This window comes from Elephantulus edwardii, unplaced genomic scaffold (genome assembly GCF_000299155.1).
Source record: "Elephantulus edwardii isolate Elephantulus edwardi_28Jun2011 unplaced genomic scaffold, EleEdw1.0 scaffold00118, whole genome shotgun sequence".
Classification (NCBI taxonomy): Eukaryota; Metazoa; Chordata; class Mammalia; order Macroscelidea; family Macroscelididae; genus Elephantulus; species Elephantulus edwardii.
This window is the reverse complement of record NW_006399868.1, coordinates 3,748,990-3,772,075: the sequence shown is the minus strand read 5'-3', so window position 1 is coordinate 3,772,075 and position 23,086 is coordinate 3,748,990. Positions and strand designations below refer to the sequence as shown.

The 23,086-nt window shown below is 43.5% G+C and overlaps 1 protein-coding gene across 1 annotated transcript; it reads right to left on the bottom strand.

The window, feature by feature from the left end:
* Positions 1-7,765: 7,765 nt before the first annotated feature.
* SERPINB5 (serpin peptidase inhibitor, clade B (ovalbumin), member 5) lies at positions 7,766-21,028 on the bottom strand. Its single transcript, XM_006892732.1, has 6 exons — positions 20,851-21,028; positions 18,587-18,724; positions 16,016-16,133; positions 13,931-14,073; positions 8,797-8,964; positions 7,766-8,158 (listed from the first exon to the last, which is right to left on the bottom strand). Exons 1-6 carry the CDS (start codon positions 21,016-21,018, stop codon positions 7,766-7,768), a joined length of 1,128 nt encoding a protein of 375 aa, XP_006892794.1. The 5' UTR covers positions 21,019-21,028.
* Positions 21,029-23,086: the final 2,058 nt, after the last annotated feature.

Sequence of the window (23,086 nt, the reverse complement as noted above, 5' to 3'; positions counted from 1 at the left end):
GACGGCACATAACAACAACAACAACATGGCCTATATCAGGCACACTTTAGTCCCTGGATGGATCGTTGCTCTTCAGTGCTTTGGTGAGGTCTCTGAGAGCAGACTTTGCCAGTGCAATTAATCTTTTAATTTCCTGTCTGCTGGTACCAAGAGTGTTGATGGTAGAGTCAAGCAATCAGAAGCTGTTAACAATCTCAATCTCTTCATCATCCATCATGATGCTGCCAATCAGCCCAGTGGTGAGAATCTTTGTTTTCTTGATGTTGAGCTTCAATCTATATCAAAGGCTGCAGTCCTTGATTCTCTGCAGGAGGCGCTTCAGGTCCTCCTCAGTTTTGACAAGAAGGGTTGTGTTATCTGCATAACACAGATTGTTGATGAATTTACCTCCAATCCTGATGCTACATTTCTCCTTATACAGCCCAGCCTCATGGATAATCTGTTGTGCATATAGATTGAAAATGTATGGAGGTAGGACACATCCCTGGCATACACCCTTCTCAATTTTGAACCATGTAGTGTTTCCTTGCTCTGTTCTGATGTCTGCCTCCTGGTCCAAGTATAGGTTTTGCATAAGCACACTCAAGTGTTCTTGGATTTCCATTCCTCTCAGAGTCAGCCACAGTTTGTTGTGGTCCACAAAGTCAAATGCCTTTGCATAGTCAATGAAACACAGACAGACATTCCTCTGGTATTCTCTGCTTTCAGCCAAGATCCATCTAACATTAGTTACAATATCCCTAGTACCACGACCCCTTCTAAACCCAGCCTGCACTTCAGGCAGTTCTCTGTTGATGTGCTGTTCCAGTCATTTTTTTAATAATCTTCAGCAGAATCTTGCTTGCATGTGATATCCGGAGAACACAATTCAGTCCTTGGCAGATGAAAAATATGGTCCACCCAGGTGTTTGCCTGTGAATATTGAGGCTTGTCTACCATGAGGTAAGCTTGGACATTAGAGTACATACATGTACAGAGCCTTTCAGGCCCATTTCATGGAGTTGTAGTATATGAGATGATTATAGGAATATAATAGCTCTGGGTTTCCACTTGGGATTTTATTTCATCTTTCTAAGCATTACATATTTTTTAAAAGAATAGCCTATAATTAATTGAAAATTGAAAAATAAAAAAATAAGCATATACTTCATTAGAGAGCTCTGGGGGTCCATAGGTTAAAGAGTTGAGCTACAAACGCAACAGCATGTAGTTCAAATCCACTAGTTCCTCTGGAGGAGAAAGACAGGCAAGCTCTTCTCGTGTCACTTACAGTCTCTGGAAGCTCATTGGTGCATCAGCTGTGAGTTGCTTCCAACTTGATGGCACATAAACATATTTCATTTGAGAAGCACGTATATAAATCGCCTGCTTTCTCTTGCCGTCACCTCATTAACATCCATTGGTCTTTTCGTTTTTTGAAAGACAAAAGTGAGTCTGATTGAAGTCATGGTCTTTACATTCACCTCATACACATGGGAAAGCTGGATAATGAATTAGAGTGTCAGGACCGTGGAGTGGCTCTCCCTCCCTTTCCCCAGAAAAGTCACAGTAATGATCAGAGCAGCAGCTGCAACTCTTTTTATCTCTCTTAGGGCTGCAAAACAATTTCACCTCCCTTTCCCAGGAATACCTATCCATGACTCCCGACTTGCTCCCTTTTCTTGTACCAAGCATCTGCGAACATTCTAACTCCCAAGTTCCTTGTAAGACCATATAAAATTCCACTGTAACTTTAAGCTTTAAGTAGGTGCTGGTTTCTGCTCCAGAGTCAACTCGGCAGTTTCTATCAATAAACTGTCTTCTTGGACTGAACTGGGTTCTGTAATTCCTCAATAACCTTACAAAGAAGATAATTAATGCCTTTGAATTGTTGTGTTTCTGAAGAATACTGAATTTACAATGAACTTCCCAAGGAAAAAATTTAACTGTGTAAGAAGAAATGAAGTCAGTATGTTTCTTAGAAACAAAGATGATGAGACTTCATTCCACATACTTTGGGTGTGTTATTAGAAGGGATCAGTCCTGGAAAAAGGCATCATGCTTGGTGAATCTGAGTCAGCAAAAAAGAAGCAGATCCTCAACCAGATGAGTTGACATGCAGCTGCAACCGTAGTTTTAAGTACAACACAGAGACTGTGAGGCTGCCACGGGGTCTAGCAGGGTTTCCTTCTGCGACATAGAGTTAGTTGTGAATCAGAGCTGACTCAATGACACCAAACAACAACAGTCCTTTAGGAATGAGGCCTAGTGGTGCACTGAGTTGAATACTGGACTTCTAACTAAAAAGTCACCAGTTTGAGACTATCAGCCACTCCAGAAAAGAAAGACCTGGCAATCTGCCTCCTTAATGGCTTGAAAATGATATGAGTCGGTTCTACTTTGCCCTCCAGGGTCACTAGAGGCCAGAATCAACTCAACAGCAGGGAGTTAGACTTGGTTGGTTGATTTAGGAAGGAGCTCTGGTGAAGCAGTGAGTTAAGTGATGGGCTGCTAACTGAAAGATAGGCAGTTTGAAGTCTCCAAACCAAAAGGGAAACACCTGAAATTTAAAAAAAAAGAAAAAAGAAACAGCTGGCAATCTGCTGTTGAGAAGGTTATAGCCTCAGATGCCATGGGCAGCTCTACTGAATGTGAGAGGACACCAACTCAGCTGCAGTGGATGCTGGTGTGGGGTCCTTCAAACTCAGCTCAGGGCCTAGGGATCTCTCGGACTATGCTCCATACACCCTCACCACCACATTCTGACGTTCAGGACAGGACTCAAGTTTCCTGAGTCTCACTGGAGTCTCTTCCCCTCAGCACTCTGCCCAGAACTCACCACAAACAGGTCCCCAGTATGTGTTTAAGCCATGAGTTCATGAACAAATGACTGTGTGGGTGATTGAAAATGGTCTTGATCGCCTTGTGGATACAGCTGAGGTAGGAAACGATGGTGCCGTTATCTCCCAGGTGGGTTGTCGGATAGTCATGCCAACTGAACGCTCAATACGGCATTGTTAAATGAAGAGGTTGAAGCGATTGAAAACAGGAGTGTAAATCTCATTGGCTCCTACCATCACTCTGAGGTAGTGCTCATGCTTCCATTGGGACGCGTTCTGGGGACATAGTGAAGGATACTGGGCATGCTCACATCTGCAGACTCAGGAGCCTCCCCAGGATGGAAAATCTGCTTTCAGCACTGAGAGCTGGTGACCTAATTACCCTACTTTCCCCAGAGTCAGCATAGGAGGAGAATGAAGGACAGCAGAAGCCGTTTATCCCAATTCCCTAGAAGCTGCCTTCGGTGTCGGTCAAGTTTAACAGTCAACCCCTGCCGTATAGTCATCTAGTTTACTCTGATCATAGTGACCCTGCAGGACAGAGTGCAACTGCCCACAGGATTCCATGGTTGTCCCCTTTCCCAAAACACACTGCCCCGTCTCCCCCTAGAAAGCCTTGTAGCCAATGGTCTTCACCCCAGTGCCACCAGTGCTCCTTCAGGTAACATCAGGGTCCTGAAGTGGCAAAAGGAAGGCAGTCTGTCTGTTTGTGGATAGACCCAGGGTCCACACCGTGGTGCTGAGGCGGCTTGCGGCCGCGAGGTAAATTCTGACTCACAACAACCCTGCCGGAAGTGGCTTACACTTTAAGATGGAGCCCTGGTGGTGGAGCTCACAAAAAGGGCCCATGGGAAAAGCAGCAGCATCTGCTTTCAAAAAGATTACTGTCTCAGAAACCCTGTGGTTGAATTCTACTCCGCCTGCAGGCCTGCTATACTTTACGGTCAAGCCAACGGCAACAAGATGCCTTCCTTATCCACTGGGAACCGCAGCTTGGACACCTCTCACCAAGCACAGGTACACACACCCCCGTGAGTTTCCTCCCTTTTCTTCCACAGGAGTCTGGTGTTGACCCTAAGCTTGGGCTTTTGTTGACCCTAAGCTGTGGGGAGTTGTGAGAAGTCCTGTGCCTTTCATTCTCATTCTTTGCTGACTTTGGGGAAAATAAGTTAATTAGGTCAATGGCTCTCCATGCTCAGAACAGGTTTTCCCAGTTGGTGGATGGCATCCTTGAAAAGTTTGTGTGAGAACCAGCCAGCCTGAACCGGCCAGCCTGAACCAGCCTCCCAAGTGTCCTTCATCATGCTAGCAGAACTCATTGCAGTGGAGCCAAGACCCAGCTGTCCTCCTCAGGAGGGACGGAACCAGGGTGCTGATAGCCAGGACCGTGTATGAACCAGGGAGCACCAAGGACTAGGGGAGAGTAAAAACAAAGGTACCAAGTCAAGTCTCCACTCATCATCCTAGCAAGCAGCATACTCATTGCAACCAATAGTCTTGACCAGTTGTTGTTAAGTGCCGTCGAGTCACAGACGACTCATAACGACCCTATGAAGGAGAGTCCTTGACGCTCTTGACCAGTTAACGGAGCTCAATAGCCCATCCAGATGTCCCCAACTCCTCACCGACCCACTTCACCCAGAGTGGCTGTGTCTCTATAAACACAGCTCAGTCCTCATCAACTAAACTCCCCAGAGTGGCACAGCAGCATAGCATTAAAGCACTCTGCTGCTGTTAACCAAAAAGTCAGTGGTTCAAATCCACTAGTCATTCTGCAAAGAGAGTTGAGGCAGTTCATTTCTGTGAAGGTCACAGTCTTAGACACTCTGTCCACCAAGGCTGCTATGAGTTGGGGTGGACTCATTGGCAGTGGGTTTGGTTTCTGGAACTCTGATGGTGTAGTGTATAACGTGCTGTGCTGCTAACTGAAAGGTCAGAAGTTTGAGTCCACCCGCTACTCCATAGGAAAATGATCAGTAGTCTCCTTCCATAAGTATTTACAGCCTTGGAAAGCCAATGACGGGTTTTCTGAATCCATCACACGGCAAGGGGAGAACACATTTGCCTCTAACTGGCCTGATCTTACTTAAGAGCCATTATTTTAGCAAAGTAGACTATTACATTTGTAGTGATGTCACGCATAATAATGATGAGATAAGGATGTATTTATTGTGCAAATTATACTTAGGAAAACTCTTTGGTGGTATCTACTAACGTTGACTCTATGACTTGGAAAGCTCATTTCTCCTTCTCTAAACTCTGTGTATCTGTCCATCTGTCTGTCTGACTGTTTCTCTCTCTCTCTCTCTCTCTCTCTCTCTCTGTGTGTGTGTGTGTGTGAGAGAGAGAGAGAGAGAGAGAGAGAGAGAGAGAGAGAGAGATCCCTTGGAAATGTATACATATCTCAACACCAGATAAGTTGAGGAAGAGAAGTTACTTGGGCGGCTGTGTCCCAGCGCTTCTCATCAGTCAGGGTTCAGACCACCTGTAGCCAGGTCTCAGCAGCAGGAGCCCTGAAAGCTTTTCGTTTTCAATTGTGTGTATCACAATCATAGTCCTTTACCCACAGAGGTGGCTCCACCTTTTGGATAAATGAAAGCAGTGGGCATGGATTATGCAGGCACCATTGTTAATGGTTTTCACTCATTCCTGGAATAGTTTAGTCTGTCTTGTCTTGTTCCTGTTTGTGCCATAATAAAAGGGTGTCAATAGGAAGGAAAAAAGAAAAAGCATACCTATTTCACCAAAAGACAGGTTTTACTGTGTTTGTGACAACACTACAGAGGTGCCTTTAAAGAAGGACTTAGCTACCTGGTAGCAGCTCTGAAATCCCGATGGGACCACATCCTGCTCTGACACACATGGTCTTGCCATGAGTTAGAATCTAACTAATGGCCTAATGGTAAGAAGCTGCACTGCAAGTCCGAAGGCATTTGGTTCAAATCCACCAGCTGTCCCACACAAGAAAGATGAATAATCTCTTATCATATACTTTACTACCTCTGAAAAACCAGCTGGAATGTCAGCTATGAGTCGGTTCCAACTCTATAGCACACAACAACAAAAACAACCACCATTGTAACTGGTGTAAAGTTAAAAGGGCTACAGGAACACTGTGCTTCCTCATAAGGCATCTGATTTCATTGCACAATGTTGTGTGGTTGGAGGTCCTCCTAGCACTTGCCTTGTCCTTTTAGTCCGAAGGTTAGAGTGATGTGGAGGAAAGAAGCAAGAGTGGGGACAGGAGAGAAGGGAGCAGGAGAAGAGCAGCTGGAGATAGGTTTATATCATATTCCTCCTCCTCAATGTCCCAACAAAAAGCATTTACTACAAGGCGACTTTTAGGAATGGATGGCTCTGTTCTACATCAATACAGTTCATCTAAAAGAAATAAAAACAGTTCAACGTAATGAAGAAGCACAACCAACAAACAAAAAGCCAACAAGACATGTAGTTTAAGAATATTTATTGTCAATAGCATAAGGGCAGTTCAATACTGAACCTTCAGAGCAAGACCCCCAAAGTTGAACTTAACAGTGAACAGCAGGGGTGTGAGGAAGAAAGGACTGTCACAATGAGGTCCGAAAGTGTATCTTTTGGGACCTGGATTAATGCACGAACCCTGAGTACAGTTCATTTATCAGCTCAACTTACAAACCACTATCAATTAAGTCACAAACTCCACATCCAAAGCAATGATTCGCTTATCAAGCAGTGCCCCAGCACCTGTGAACCCTTTGATAACTTTCATTACACTTTTTATGAAAGCATTAAGTACCTTCCCTTTGCCCACTATCACATTACACAAGCAAAAGATTCCCTTTAGAACTTACACAATCCAAGGTTAAGTCTAAATGTAAGAAATTCCAACCCTCATTACATTCATTAGAAACCACCCCCAGTCCAGTGCCAGCCAAATGACAGGTGGCAGTCTTGTCAACTGTAAAAGTCCATGTTGAGCAAACTCTGAGACTCCCCATAGTGGAGGCTACACATTGGCTCTTCTGTGTCTATAACCCCTTATCCAGCATCTCAAAGTGTGAAAAAACTCCAAAAGCAAATATTTCTACAAGTCACTGACATACTCATTTGATAGCGAACTTCACCACTATGGGGCTATTTAGAATATTTATATGTTATGTGTGAATAGTCTACATTTTGTTGCCAAAAATATTAAAGTAATGGTTTATAGAATGGTGCCCCTGACCCAAACAAGAGCATTTTGTTGCACCCAGCAGAAGGGTAAAGTAGAAGATCACCCCAAGAGAGGAAGACCCGAGATGAGATGGATTGACACAGTGACTGTGGAGTAATGTGTGTGGGAGACAGCAAGGCTGGCTCAGGATAAGGCAATTTTCAGACCTGTGGTTCCTAGCTGACTGAACAACACATAACAGCAAGAGTTGATTCAGCATTTTAATACACATCCAATGTCCGAGTTTAGTATAAGGAATTGTGGCCCTAGAAGTAGGCTGAGCATACGTCTGAGTTTTACTGTGAGTCTCACACGCCACAGTGTTGGTGGTCTTCCAGGGAAGTGAAAATGGCTAAGCAGCCTGTACCCAACCCGAATACAGGAAAAGTTCTGGGAACAGAAGCTTCCAGATCCTCCTTACAGGACTGGGCTTTGTAGAAGACTATCTGAATAACTCAGCTCAGTCACTTATCCATCAATGACCCTGGCTAGCTCAACAAGCAACGAATAAATATATGTCCCGGAAGGTGATTCATTTTCACCAAGAGCGTTTATCTTTGTCTTTTATGGGAGGATAATGGGAAACAAAATCAAAGAATTGGGAAAAGACAGGCTTACGTGTATAAGGCTGTGTATGTGAACCAGTTGTTTCTTGATACAACAATATCAAAAATTTATTGTATTTAGAAAGTACTTTATCAACATTGGCAAATACAGCAAAGTCAGGGGAGACATAGCATGACTGGACTGCTTAAGGAGAACAGAACTTTCCAAAGAAAATGATGTTTCGAGTTTTGTTGTGCCTGATGATGTAAACAAAGGGGTGGTCAGCATTGAACTCATCTTTGTGTTGCAAGATGCGTGATCCCGGCACCTCAATGGAATCACCCCCGTCTTCCGTGATTTCTAAGCACACATGGTGGACCACATTGGACAGGGCCACCCCCTTGGTCTCTGAGAGTCCAGAGAAATCTGAGGAATTTTCGTTAAAGATACTTTTCAGCCCTAGGTTCTCCAGACTAGCCTTGGGGTCAATCATCTTTTCCACCTTAAACTTGGGAATGGAGAGCTTCACTTTGGCATTGGCCATGGTGCTGGGATTGGTCCACTGTAGCAGTGTCTCTGAGTTGAGTTGTTTCTCAACCTGAAAGACCACATAGAGAATAAATTCTTATTATTTATTTCCAATTATAAAAGTTCTTGCTTGGTTACCAAGCATAAAGAGTCTTTGTGAGGCCAGTTTCAAAGCAGTCTGAAAGACTTGTCAAAGGTCAGATGAGTCTTTGTACATGACCAGCCCCAGTTATAAAAGATCCACCACCTACTATTCTCCTCACCCTGCAACTATGCTCCCTTTGCCCTGAAAATTATGAGTGAAGTGAGGTTACTTTTTTAGTTACTAAGTAGTTTTAGATTTAGAAGCAGGAGTTATAGGAACAAATAAATGGCTTATACGTGTTCCATAAGTGATCATGAAACAAACATATAATTAGAAAGGTTTTCATATGGGTCATATTTCTCGAACAAGAAATATCATTTCTTTATGAGGAAATCCAAAATATCCGTGCATTAGGCATGAGATCCAATGTAATAGTTCACATTAAATCTATAGCTACTCTTATTTAAGGAGAGTTTGGATAGTGACTGAGGCAGTCTTTAAGATTATAGATGATAAATGTGTTCCTTTCCACTAACTTTTTAAATGCGAGAGATAATTAGGAGAAAAATTACTGGGGTCGTGAAAGTCTTGATGGGGCAACTCTCAAGCCGCCCACCCCCTACCTTTTCCAGGCCTGTGGTCTCGTCCTCCACGTCCTTGGGCAGCAGGATGAGCATGCTGAGGTGCTTGTTTTGAAACGGAAGCTCTATGATCTTACAGTTGACGTCATCGATGTGGCCCAGGCAAAATGTGGCCTCCAGATTCATCATTTGCACTGGTTTGGTGTCTGTCTGCAAAGAGAGAGGGCACTTAGCCTGCTGGCTTTTCAATTGACACACGCTCGAAATGTATAAACACACCAGGTGTTAGAACCGGCTCAGAGCTGGCCCTCCAGCTGGTTTTCAAGGCTGTAAATCACACAGGCAAGTCCCCATCTTTCTCTGAAGGAACCACTGGTAAATGTAAACCACTAGAGAGGTTTACAGCTTTGAGTTAGTAGTCCAGCTCCCTACAGTCTATACCACCAGAGCTCCCTTATATGTGGGAGAGAGAGAATGTGTAAGCGTGTGTGTGTGTGTACACAGAATGTATATATAGTATGTATAAACAGTATGTATATACAGTATGGATCGATGTATGCACATATAAATATAGTGTGTGTATGGAGGATATACACATAAATATAGTATGTACATATGTATATACATATATATTACAGAGAGCAGAAGTGAACATGACCACAATGACCTCATTTTTTGAAGAACAAAATTGACTACATGGTCAAACACAGTCCAGAAAATATGGAATAATATATATATATACACACACATATGTGTGTGAATATATGTTGTTGTTGTTGTTGTTAGGTGCCGTTGAGTCGTAGACGACTCATGGCGACCCTATGTACGAAAGGCCTGATCACTGTTCGTACATAGAGATTCCGGAGGCAAGCCATTTCGGAAGTGGATGCCACTCCTGCTTCCAGGCTTGTTTTAGTTGGGAAGCTCCAGCAAACACTGTCATCCACCATGGGTAACCATTACCACGTTTGGCACATCAGTGTCCCAGTGTTCAGAATCACAGCAACCACGAGTTACCTCTGTACAGACCAGTGATGTACATACGTATATATAGATACATATGTGTATATATACATACATGTGTATATATACATACACATGTGTCCATAGGTATACATAAATGTATATAAGAATGTGTGTATATGTGAATATTATAAGTATATATGTATAGATATATGTGAGGTATATATAAGTAAAAATGTGTAAGTATATATGTGTGTGTGTTTAAATACTTACACGTTTGTATATATAATTATATATCTGTATGTAGAAGTATTTATTTGTGTATATGTGTGTGTGTGTGTGTACACCCATATAAGGAAGTTCTGGAGGTCAAGTGACTAAGGAGTTGCACTGATAACCTAAAGACAAATAGTTCAAATCTACCAGCTGCTTCATAAGGAAAAAACTGAATAATCTCCTTTGGTGTCATTTATAGCCTCTGAAAACTCACTGAAGGATTTATTATGAGTCCGTTCTAACTCAAGGGCACCTAACAATATATATGTATGTGTATACAGAAGTGTTGTTGTTGTTGTTAGGTGCTATTGAGTCGAGCACAACGCCTAGAGACACTATAAACGATACAGAAGTGTATGCATGCGGATATATAAATATATGTACGTATAAGTATAGAGCTGATTCTATGGCACCTAACAACTACGTGTGTGTGTGTGTGTGTGTGTGGGCATCGATACGTGTGTATATACGCGCTTGTGTGTGTGTCCGTTCTCTGGAGAACGAAATCCCATTCTTGGTAAAACTGAGGGTCAGTACAAATGAGAAGATCCTCCATGAGCTGGATTGAGACAGTAGTTGCCACAATGGGCTTAACCAAGGCATGATTGTGAAGACGGCACAGAATGAGACGGGGTTCAGTTTGTTGTACATAGAATAGCAATGAGTCAGAGCCAACCTGATCCCACCTAACAACAATATTCATATACATGTGTGGAGATACATACATAGATCTAAATCTAGATCTAGAGCTATAGATTGTTCTAGATCTATCTATATATCTCCACACATGTATATGTGTATATATTAATATGTTGTGCATGTATGTTGTTTTTGTTGTTGTGGATTGCCGTCAAGTCGAACGTGACTTGTAGCGACCTTATGAACAAAAAACCTGGAGCCTTTCTGTAACTATTGTTGTTTCTCAAAGTTCATGGTTCAGGTTGTTTAGGAAGTGGGTGCACATGCTCGTGCGTGTACATGCTGTGAGTTAGCACCTCTGTTTGACTAGGCATTATATTAAACTTTAATAACATGCCTTCAACTTAGTCTCCCAATGATGGAGACATCATAGGACATGAAGAAAGGGTTGGTAATGTCACATAAAAAGCTTAGAGGCTGACAGAAGCAGTTCAAGAGAAGCCAAGGAAAAGTCCTAGTTCCTGTATTCAAAGGGAAGGTGTGGCCCAAACTTCTGTGGGTAGCTCTTACAGTCTTCTAAGGTGTCACACAGGGAGATCAATGACATTTCCCAACCCTGGGAATTCTATGGACTCGGAATCTGAATTTCCAGGATCTAACAGGGTCTTGCTGTTTTGCAATTTAGTAATAAAAACAAAGGAATGGCATCTATTATTATCTTCTCAAAACACTTTCTGAAATGTAAAAAATTATGAACCTCAATGTGGTCGGCAGAGAAGTCCCTATCTGGTCTGACCACCCTGTGTCCTCTGAGAGGAGTAGTTAGCTAACACGTTTCCAATTTCTCTTTGAACATATTTCCTTTTACTCTTGTTGACAGTTACCACCGAGTAGATTCCAACTCTTGATTGCCCCTGCGTGCACAGTAGAACTACTCCATAGGGTTTTCAAGGCTGGGATCTTTCTGAAGCAGATGGTAGACTGTCCCTTCTGAGAGATCCCTGGGTGGATCTGAACTAACAACCTGCTGGCTAATAGTCCTGTGTTTAACTATTTGTCACAGCCAGGAACTTCTTTCTAACATTATAGAAATTTGGGGGGGGGGGGGAAGCCAATCACCAACCAAATGGGATGCAGGAGATACTGGAAAGAGGAAATGCCTAGTGGGCAGTGCCCAGGTCACCCTAACTGTCGGTCCTTCTGTGCAAAGGAAAGATACTTCGCAAGTCAAGTCCTGTCTAACACTCCAGGGCCTGTTGAGTCTAAAGGATTTCCTGTTGGGAGTGTAGCATCTTAGATATATCCCATATTTAGTAGATTTGAGAAGGCCCCTGCCATTTATTCAGGAAGAAGCAGTGGAAAGAGGGCCTCATGACACCCTACTCATGGGTTTTCTGAGCAGAGGAGCAAGTATCATTGATTCAAATGTATCCTTGCCCAGAGAAAATGCCCAGTGGATCTTATAAAAGGGTGCAGGGTGTGATCCCAGAGACCAACAGCAGGTTTTGTCTGCTGTTGACAGTTTCATCACCTTGACTCTTCAAGAGAATCAATCCAGTCAATGGACTTTGGCTGAGGACTTAACATTGTGTCAGGGATTGGGCCAAGGACGGAAGATGCCAAAATGAGGAAGATATGATCCTTGCCCTTGGACAGGCCACACATTCATGGAGAGGAGTGGAGAGATGTAAACAATCCTATTTCACCATGAAACCACAATGGAAGGGAAAACCAAACCAAACCCATACCATTGACGCACATCAAATGGAAAAGAAGCAAGGGGAAGAAAACCTTTAAGGGAATCAAAGACAGAGGATCAAAAGTCTGGCTAAATCCAGACTAGGCTGGATCTTGGGAGACTTTCCCTCTGGGTTCCAGAATTTAAAAAGAACTGCTGGTGCAGTGAAGTCTCTGTCGTGGGACAATGAGTATGTACTCCTCTGCTAACCGAAAAGTAGTCATTCCAATCAAGTCACTCTATAGGGGAAGGATGTGGCAGTCTGCTCCCATAAAGACTGTTGTTGTTTACCATCAAGTCAGAACTGACCCATAACTGACCTTCCAGCAGGTTTTCAGAGGCAGTAAACAGCATGGAAAAGACTGGCAATCTTTCTCGTGCAGAACAGCAGGTGGCTTTGGGATGGCAGCACAACTCCTTGCCACTAAACCCTCAGTGTTCCCTCCATGAAGATTACAGCCTTCTAAACCCCATGGGCAAAAAATCTTCTGTGTCCTATAGAGCCTCTACAAGTCGGACAAGCCATTGGTAATAGGTTTTTGGTCTGAGTTATTTTATTTGGGGTAGACAAGATTGCTTGATGCTAAGTCTCTATACACTGGGAAGAAAACTGAAAAGTAGAACTGATGCATAGGAGCTCCAAGTGAGTGCCCTGCCTGATTCCTACTGCCCCCAGATTCGCATTGGAAAGGGATCACTTTCCCATCTCAGTCATTTGCTTTCACCTAGATGAGGTCTTTGGGCTGCATGCAGGGACTCATTTTCAAGTGAACACATTTCAGCAGTGGTCTTGACTGAGTGATTGTATTCTGCTACTATCTTGAATTATAGCCTTTTGGCTTTCCTAATATGGTTCTAGTGGTCTGTGAACTATTGAAATGGATTTTGGACCCATTAAAGAGTAAGACTGATGTTGGGATGAGTAGAAAGAGGAGCAGGAACATGAGGTACATGCCTGGCCTCCTGGAAATTGGTTTTGTGTTATTGATGTTGTTGACGGGACAGTTCCCCTTTGTGGAGCTGGTAAACGTCACATACAGCCATCCCTACAACACCCTTGCTCTTTTCACAGTGAGTTGACATCACTAACCTTTTAGTAAGCAGCTGAGTACTTTAACCACTGTGCTACGAGGGCTCCTTCACTCACTGAGAACTGGGGGTGGCCATGAAATGACCTCACAGACTTTTGCACAAACCAGATTTCTACTCAGTCAAGGTTTCAGGCTAATCTACAGAACTCAGTTTCTGCGGGTGGGTGGGTTGGTTGGTCAGTTGGTTCCAGATATTGGCATCCATTTGCCAGCTCATGATTTCGTCTTGCCCTCTGAGTTCTACGTTCTCGAGCAACTTTCTCAGCTCAAACTCAGCAGCCATTGGGGGAAGAGTGAGCGTCTGAATTCTGGCTTTTTCTCCCTGTTACCACGGGCTGTTTGTCCAGGACAGGCCAGGTCCCTCCTGAGGCTGGTCTTCCTCCTTGGAATGAGTTTCCCCAGACCCGCCGTGCTGTAACTCTCCACATAGACCTGAGGTTCCCTCTAGGGCTAATGAGTCACCTCATACCTTGTTGACTCTGAACGGGCATTCTTTTGTTTCCGATTCAGGAAATTTCTTCATCCACTTTCCAACAAAATAGGCAGCATTTACCACAAGGAGTTTTGTCTGGTCGTTAACAGTGTTGTCAGCTAAAATGTTCTCAAAGCGACCTGCAACCAATTGCACAAAACCACAAATCACAGTTACTCATCCAAACACAGTCTGAGGTCCACAGGCGTGTCCACCCTGGGAGTTACCACTTGCTGGAGTCAAGTCATATGTAGCCCTAAATCAAGATATAAATAAAAACTCTCTCACTATGTCTACCCTGTGCCAGGCCATGTGCTGGGCATTTTATGTTCTCTATGTCAGATACTCCTTCCATTTTACAGATGTGAAAACTGAGGCCAGAGCCATTAAGTTACTTGACCAGAGGTCATGAGCAAGGATGGATACGGGGGGTTGAAATCCAGGTCTTTGTGACTCAAATGCTCAAAGAAAAAGCCAGAAAAGTTGCTATGAGCCTGGCTGGGTGGGCTCAGTGTTTTCACACAAGGCAAACATCAATGCACCTTCCCCATTCCAATGCTGAGGAAATTAGCCAAGTGAGACTCCAGTTTGCACGTCTGAAAAGCAAGTCCAGCCAGATACCAGGCATTGATGCTCTCCCCCTCCCCACATGGACTGAAGCTATAGATAGGCTATAGGATCCCCAGGTCTGCTGGAATCCAAGGCTCAAGGATCTACCGCTGCTGTAATGGCAGGCAGACCCCAGATTACGAGTTATACACCTCTTCTGCTTGCCCTTAGAAAACAAACTCACTGCCACCATGTGGGGACCAACTCACAGCCTCTCCTCCAGGGCGTTTTCTGAGGCTGTTAATCATACAGGAGGAGCCTGCTCATCTACCTCCCTCAGAGCCTCTAGTGGACCCCAATCTCCAGAGAGGTACCACCTTTGAGGTCCTAGCAGAATCCCCTGTGGTCACACCACCAGGAGTGAACCAACCCCTACTCCCAACAAATTCTTCATCAGTCATCGGCACTTGCTTCACATGCAGCTCTTCAATCACTGAGAAGTCTTTGAACCTCCTCTTGCACTGAACAGCATCTCCTCTAAGACAGCACTGTTGTCTAATTGACTCAAACTCCTAGTGACCCCACAGGACAGAGCAGAACTGCCCCTCAGAGCTTGCAGGCTGTAAGCCTGTGTGGAGGTAGTCTCTTTATTTCATCTTTCTCCTGAAGAGTCCTTAGTGGATTCAAACTGGGAACAGTTCAGAGAGCCCTTCATCACTTCTCTTATCACACCACAAGAGGGCCTTCTTTCACTAACGTGAGGCTGAATAAACATTTTAGATTCTGGGGCTTCGTCTGACATACTTTGGACATATTATAAGGAGGGACAGGTCCTTGGAGAGGGACATCAGGACATCATGCTTGGGAGGGTGGAGGGACAGCGCAGTAGAGGAAGACCCTCTATGAGGTGGATTGATTCAGTGACTGGGGTAATCGGGATGGGTGTGTCAGAGGCGGTGCGGTTGGCGCAGGATAGAGCAGGGTTTAGAGCTGTTGTGCATAGGGTCGCTATGAGTCGGAAACGACTCGATGGCACATAACAACAGCAGCAATTTCGTTTCTACCCTAGAAACTAACCACCTTGTAGAACTCAAAGCCCCAGCACAAGGGCCCTCAAAACATATTATCCTATTTCCCTACATAAATTCATAGAATTTTAGAGCTAGAAGCTGCTTCAGGAGTCATCAAGTCCAGTCCCTTCGTTTCCAGTGTGGAAAACCAGCCTGTTCACTTGGACAAAGCCCTGCTTTGCTTCTAAGGTTTTGTTTATTGGAGTGTGTTGCCATCACACTTGGACCTGAGAGCAAGTAACGATGCTCAGAAATGAAGCCCCAGGGATCTCTGCCAAGTGATGAATGATGCAAAACATAGACATGGCCAGAAATCTACACTGCGGTTTTGATGGACCAGAGTTTATCTTGTATAATGAAGACATCTGAAGAGTTTTTCAGATGTTCCATTCCTATACACCTGACTGATGGAGACTTAAAAAGACAAGGCCTGGTTACAGCAGAATAAGTAACGAGTACTTGCCATCTGTGAGTTCCTTAACTGACTTGTTGATCTGGTCCTTTGTTTCTTCTATCTTGTCTTTGAAGTCAACGGTCTCCATTTCTTTCGCATAGGGTCTCTTCGTTGAACTGATGAATTCCTGAAAACACCCAGGAGTTTAAAATCACAAAGCACTGAATCAAGATGAACGATCACCTCATTTGAAATAAAGCATTTTCTTCTATCAGATATTCATTTATTAACTATAAGACAACTGAATTTATTCAATGCATTCATCAATTTTACTTTAGCTTTTGGGGTGGGGGTGGAAAGAAACCCTGTGCTAGTAACTGAAAGTTGACAGTTTAAATTCATCCAGTGGCTTCAAGGAAGAAAATGCTACTGACCTGCTCTTGTAAGATGAGAGCCAAAAAAAACTCTATGGGAAGTTCTACTCTGCCATGTGGGATTGTTAAATGAAACTCAACTTGATAGCACACAACAAAAACACATTCAGTGTACACAGCAATTATAATACTGATTCAACTCTAGAAATTTACAAATGTTCTCTTTGTAAGTAAACCAGTATAAAATAAAAATTTATTTGTATCTTTGATCAAAGACACTCTACAGAGAGAGAAGATAACTTGATGATCAGAAACCTCTTATTGTCAGTGAAGATAAATTGCACTGGCAAAGTCAGCTGTCAGGGACCTCTCCAAAGCACTGAAGAGCAAGGATGTCAGACTAAGGTGCACCGGGGCTATAGTCTTCACAATTATGTGCTATGCATCAGAGAGTTGGACAGTGACTAGGGATGAAAGAAAGAGAATTGATGCCTTGAGCTGTGTTGTTGGAGAAGAGTGTTGAATATAGCATGGACTGCTAGGAGAACAAACAGGTTTGTCCTGGAGAGGGTGAAACCAGGCTGCTCCTTGGAATCAAGGATTCTGAAGCTTTGTCTGACATACTTTGTGTATGTTGCAAGGAGGAATTGGTCATTGCAGAGGGCCATCATGTTTGGAGAGTGCAGGGACAGTGCAGGAGAGGAAGACCCTTGATGAGATGGATCAATTCTGTCATTGGGGTGGTGGGAATGATTCTGTTGGAGACAGTGAGGTTGGCACAGGATAGAGCAAGATTTAAGACTTTTGTACATATGGTCACTATGAGTCACAAGCGACTTCACAGCACATAACAACAACAACAGATCTACATACACTTCCCAAGTATGATCCAAAGGCCAGGATGCTCTCCTACCACTACCAACCCTTGTAATCAAGGCCACAACAGATAAACCCTGACTGAATGGGAGGAAAATGTGGAATTGAATCGCACATTCTTAAGAGATCAAACAAGGCCTGGACTGGCGCAGACTGGAGCACTTCCCTGAAGTACTGTCTTATATGCTTCCCACACCTTGAACCGAAACCAATCCCTGATATCACCTCAATCACAGACTGGCTCCAAAAAGCCATTCATATGCTCCTTAAATACTGTGGTTCTTTTAAAAATCACTCTTAGGAAAGCAAACAATCCTTCATCAACTTAAAAGCAAGATGAAAATACAAGGGGACAGGAAACAGAGATTCATGGAGATAGAAGCACTGGGACAGGAATACTGGAAACGGTCTACACATTGCAAGGAATATAACCAATGTCATGGAACAACTTGTGCAGAAATTGTTAAACAGACCCTACACTGCTGTATAAGCCCGTGCTGAAAACGACACAAAATATTGTCCAACTGAGGGACAAAATCCTCACAATGCCTAGTCTGAAGTAATTCAAATGTTGAATAGACGTGCAACCAAACTGAAGTGTACCTGAACCCCCAGCAGCCCAGGAGGATAGAGCATGACTGCCCTAAAGGGTTTTCAAAAATGAAATTATTTACAGAAGCAAACAGACACATTTTTCTGCCATGGAGGAAATGGTGGGTTTGAACAACCAACCTTTGCCTTAGCAGTCAAATATTTAATCATTACCTCACTGGGATCATCTGATTAAACATCACGTGATAGCACATCTAAGCACAAAAATCCTTGAATTTCATCAGAGCACCTCAGTCTCCGACAGCTATTCTGTTCATTTCAGTCCAACCTTGGGACTAACTGGTATCATTGACTTAGAGCTACTGGCCACCTAAGATCATCAAAAGGCCTCTCCCACACAGGGCCCTCTACTGCCGTCACTGCCACCAAAAGACATGTGGCAGGGCTCCATAAGGACCAACTACAGCTCATTCAAGTTTTCCAGGGCCAGTGCTCAAGTCAGATTGTAATTTTTTTTTTGTTTTTCCATTCCTCCAGTGGCTGCTAGACTCAATATCGAGTGGCCTATGTCCCCAAAAGTTCTTGACCAGAACAACATGTCTCCTGAAGAAAATAAGAAAACTATGGTGAATTATGCTGCTTTTAGGATTGGAAAGTTTAAGACTTTGGCCGTTCAAACATGAATGTAAGATCATTTTACTCCCTATTGACTTTGCTAATAAATATTTTTCCTTCCTGAAAAAAAATATTAATTTTGGTTTAAAAAGGTTAAAGGCTTAATAATGTGAAAAGCTACTCCCAGGAAGCTGACTCTTTTTAAGAGCTGTAAACAACTTACTGTAGAAGGATTCAAAGATTTGTCTACATAGAGCCGTTTGATGAGTTTCAATGAGTAGAAGGAGCTGAGTTTGTTTACGTCCGATGTCACTGTTTGAAATCCAAAGGGGACATCTTTGACATTTTCAAAATGAAGAACCTATAAAGAGAAGAAATTCATTACCCACAAAGCATCACGCGTACGGAGGGCAGGAGTATTGTCTCCAATTCTCAGTCACTGTCACCTGTAATCTCTTCAACTGACCCGAATAACACTTCTCAGGTCACACTTTCTGGGAAATTTGAGGGTAAAAGAAGATATTTCCTGAGAAAATACCTGGAAACACATGGAAAGTTGAATCTAAAAATGATTTACGTAAGAAGAATAATTGAAGGGCCTTCACCTATTACTGAAAAGCAAACAAGGGCTTAAGATGTAACAGTTCTGAAAAACACCCTGTTTAAAAGTCTCAGCACAACGTAAAGCACTTTACCTTGCAAGGAAAAAATAGCCGAAAAAAGAAAGCATAAAGATAGGCAGTTAGATAATTATATTTACACTTTCAAAATGCTTGTATATATACGTTGTTGGTTCTCATGAGACGCTCAAGCCCCAGAGAGGACACTAACATCCCTAACTGAACACAAGTTGTTCTCTTATTCACCCATGAGACTTAAAGGCAGATCATTTGATGTGCCATGTATTAAAATAAGCATGGATATTTCTTAGGGTAGAATGTCAATGAGCTTCCATCTTAAAATGGTACAATCACTCTGGAAGGCAGTTTGGTGCTTCCTCAAAAAGCTGAACAAAAGAAATTCCATATTACCCAGCTATTCCATGGCTAGGAATATACCCCAAGGGCATTAGAACTGAGACACAGAGCTCTGTACACCAATGTTCTATCTGTACATCAATATTACTCAAAATTGTAAGAACATGGAAACAACTCAAATGTCTACCCACAATCTAATGGACTGAGAAACTGTGGTGCATTTACATGATGGAATACTATGCAGCACTCAGGAGAGGAGCAATGACTGAAAAATCACTACATATCTTGGGAGAGACTGGAGGGCATTATCCTGAGTTAACTAACTTAGTCTCATAATGTTAAGTATTACATAGGACCATTATTGTAAAAACAGAAAGATAACTATAGCAAACACATATAAGTATTAAAGGGGGAGGGTTAGTAAGAGAGAGGTGATGGTGGGCAGGGGGAAACCACCGGGTTACACTATTTAATGAGTGGAGGGGGGGGGAAGTAAAAGAAATGGGAAGATCCAGCAGGAATCTCGAAAGACAGGGTAATGAATGGTAAGCACGGTTCAATGGTGACTGATTTTATAAAACATAGTGAATGAGAAAGATTGTATTAAACACAATGTATACAAACTTTGTGTTCAAACCAATGTAATTTTTTTAAGTGAAATATGATGCTTTAAATAAGTGTTGTGCTTTGGGTCAATGGCTGTGCTCTCTGTTCAAGCCTAGGAGATGGTGTGTAGATCCAACTTCCTTTCTGCATAGGGTATGTAAGCACAACGTTTAATAAACACTCCTTGACCGTTGTTGTTGTTGTTGTTGTTGTTGTTGTCAAGTGCAGTCGAGTCACAAACCACTCATAGTGACCCTATGAATGAAAGATCCGAACATTTGTATAACTTTCATCATTTCTCCACATCCATAGAGTTTCTGAGGCAAGCCATTTTGGAAGTGGATGCCACTCCTGCTTCCAAGCTTATTTTAATTGGGAGCTCCACCAAACACTGTCCACTAAGGGTAACCATTATCTCATTTGACACATCACTGTCACAGTGTACAGCTTCACAGCAACCACAAGTTACCTCTGTACAGCAAATGGACGGACCAGTGCTATACCACTTAGAAGAATCTTTGACTAAAAACAACTAAAACCAGGCCGGAGGGCTGCAGATTAAAATCACCACCCTTGGCTTGGTAACATCACTTTCTATCCACTAGGCTAACAATTTTGGCCTATAATCACAATAAAAGGGAAAAGATGCTGGTTGACTTGCTCACAGTTGCTCAGTAGTAGGAAAACTCTGTCTACCAGAGGGCCCTCAGAGTCTCATCCCACCATGGTGCCTGTTTTAAAAGTGTGTCCTGGGCAGCTCAACAAGTGTTTCCTTTCAAAGCAGACAGAGATCATCATGGAAACAGTACATCTCTCAATCCTGAATTGTTCTGACCCTGACATTAACTTTCCTCCAGGCTCTGCCTGTGGGGCCCAAGGCCGTTATTCCCGCTGAGGGACTTACCTGTCCGATTTCGTTTGCTGTATCACCTTTGGCACCAACTTGAGCAAGTGACAGAGAAGTAGAAAGACAGATAGGAGAGAAGATGACGTTGCTTGCCGGGTCCTTTTCACACAGCTGCTTGAACAGGTCAACTGCAAAAGCGGAGTTTGCCAGTCTCAGGGCATCCATTGCAGGCCTAGAACCAAGAAAAGGACAAGACAGGTTCATTCTCGGGGTCTCTGGACAGAGTTCAGAACAGCATACTGCCAATACGAAGAAGGTCTATTCTAAGCAAGTGGTGGTCTTCCGTGATCCTCCTGAGTTCTCGGTCCCTTCCAACATCTTCATGTCGACCATGGACCTTCCTCTGGGCTTGGATTTGCTGTGATTGTTGGTTTCCATTGGATTAACCCAACTCACGATGTGTGGAGTCGAGCTGCCCCAAGTGGTTTTCAAGGCTGTGCTCTTTCAGAAGTACACCACGATGCCTGTCCTCCAGGGCGTCTCTGGCTGGGTCTGAAGCACTAAACTTTTGACCGATAGTTGAGCACTTAACCACTTGCACCACTAGAGAATCCTTAACTGAGAGGCATATCCCTTCCTTGAGTAGAAGACAGAAATAAACTTCATGTGAACTCAAAACACAACCATCTCGGCAAGAGCTCCAAGGTCTCAATGCCCCACATTTCAAAAGCTATTCCTTGGAGAGGCACAACATGCTTAAAAAGGTGAAAGATCAGAAAGCTCTGGTGGCCTAGCGGCAAGAAGCTGCACTGCAGTCCCAGAGGTATGCGGTTCAAATCCACCAGATGCTTTGCTGGAGGAGGGACAATCTCCTTCTGTATCAGTCAGATCCGATTTGATGGTACACACACAAAATAATAATAAAATAAAAAAAGGTGAAAGGTCAACAGAAGAGAGGAAGACCTTCAATCAGATGGATAGACATGGTGACTACAGCAATGGGCTCAAGGGTGTCAGAAATGACAAGGATGGACCAGGACAGGATCTGTTGTTCAGAGGGTCACTAGGAGTCATACTCAACTGAAAGACACCTAACAAAACAATATCAAGTGGCCATCATATGTCCAATGTCTTATGTCCCAAGAGCCAACATCACTGCAAATCTTTCCGTTTTGTTTTCTCTGTTACAGAGGTAACATCTTTATGTACATGAAAGCTATGTTCAGGAAAGATACATGTGTATTAAGTACACAAACAAAAAGGATTTCACTTAAAGCTCCAGCAGAGACAATACTACAACTTTTAATCACGTGGAAGTGTAAAAAGCATTTCTGATTTCCTGTAATAGGAGTTAGGAGAGTAGAAGCATAAAATCAGTGTTAAAAATCTATTCATGAAATGACCCAGTTTTCTGCATGTTCCATAAAGTCATGGGCCTTCCAGGAGGTGTGGGAGCTCCGAGTTTATCCAACCCGCCCCATCTCTTCATTTCAGAGAGAAGGAAAGTGAGGCTGGCGAGGCCAAGTGGTTTCTCACGGCCACCCACACAGGGAGAGTGGAAAAACCAGAACTGGGGTGTCCTCCCAGCTCCCGCCCTCACACGCCCCACCCAACCTCAACCCCAATCTGTGTCTCCCTCGCCTCAGTAATTACTCCACAGCTGGCATCGCAGCTCTCAGAAGTCTGTAAGCAAAACAAACAAACCCCACAGCCATCCAGTCAATCCTGACTCACAGCCACCCTGCGAGACAGAGTGGAGCTGTCCATAGCCTTACCAAGACTATGAGGATTGCAGGGCAGCTGTGGATTCGAGCCCCTGACCTTCGGGGTAGCAGCTCAACACTTAACTAGAGGCAGTGGTTCAAATCCACCAGCAGCTCCTCAGCTTCAGGAACTCAGTGAAGTCGTTCTGCTCTGTTCTGAAGGGTTGCTGTGAGTTAGAATGCACTTGTCAAAGGAGGCCCGGAGGCCTATCTAGTCCAGGAGTTGTGGACGTAGGCCAAGTCTCTCTGGAGGTTTGAATTCACCAGCGCTTCCCAGGGAGAAAGCTGGGCAGTCTCTTCCTGTGTGATTTACAGCCATGGAAACCCACTGCCGGGTCCGCTATGAGTCACTTCTGACTCCTGGGCAATGAGTTGAATCATTGAGTTGAAGGAGTTGAATCAGGCACTGAGTTAGACACTAAGAAAATGGAGGTGAATTCTACACGGTTCCTGGCTTCGTGGAATGTTGGTCTAGTTTTCTTGGCTGTCTTCTTTACTAAATCAGATCGCCATACCTCTCTGCCACTACA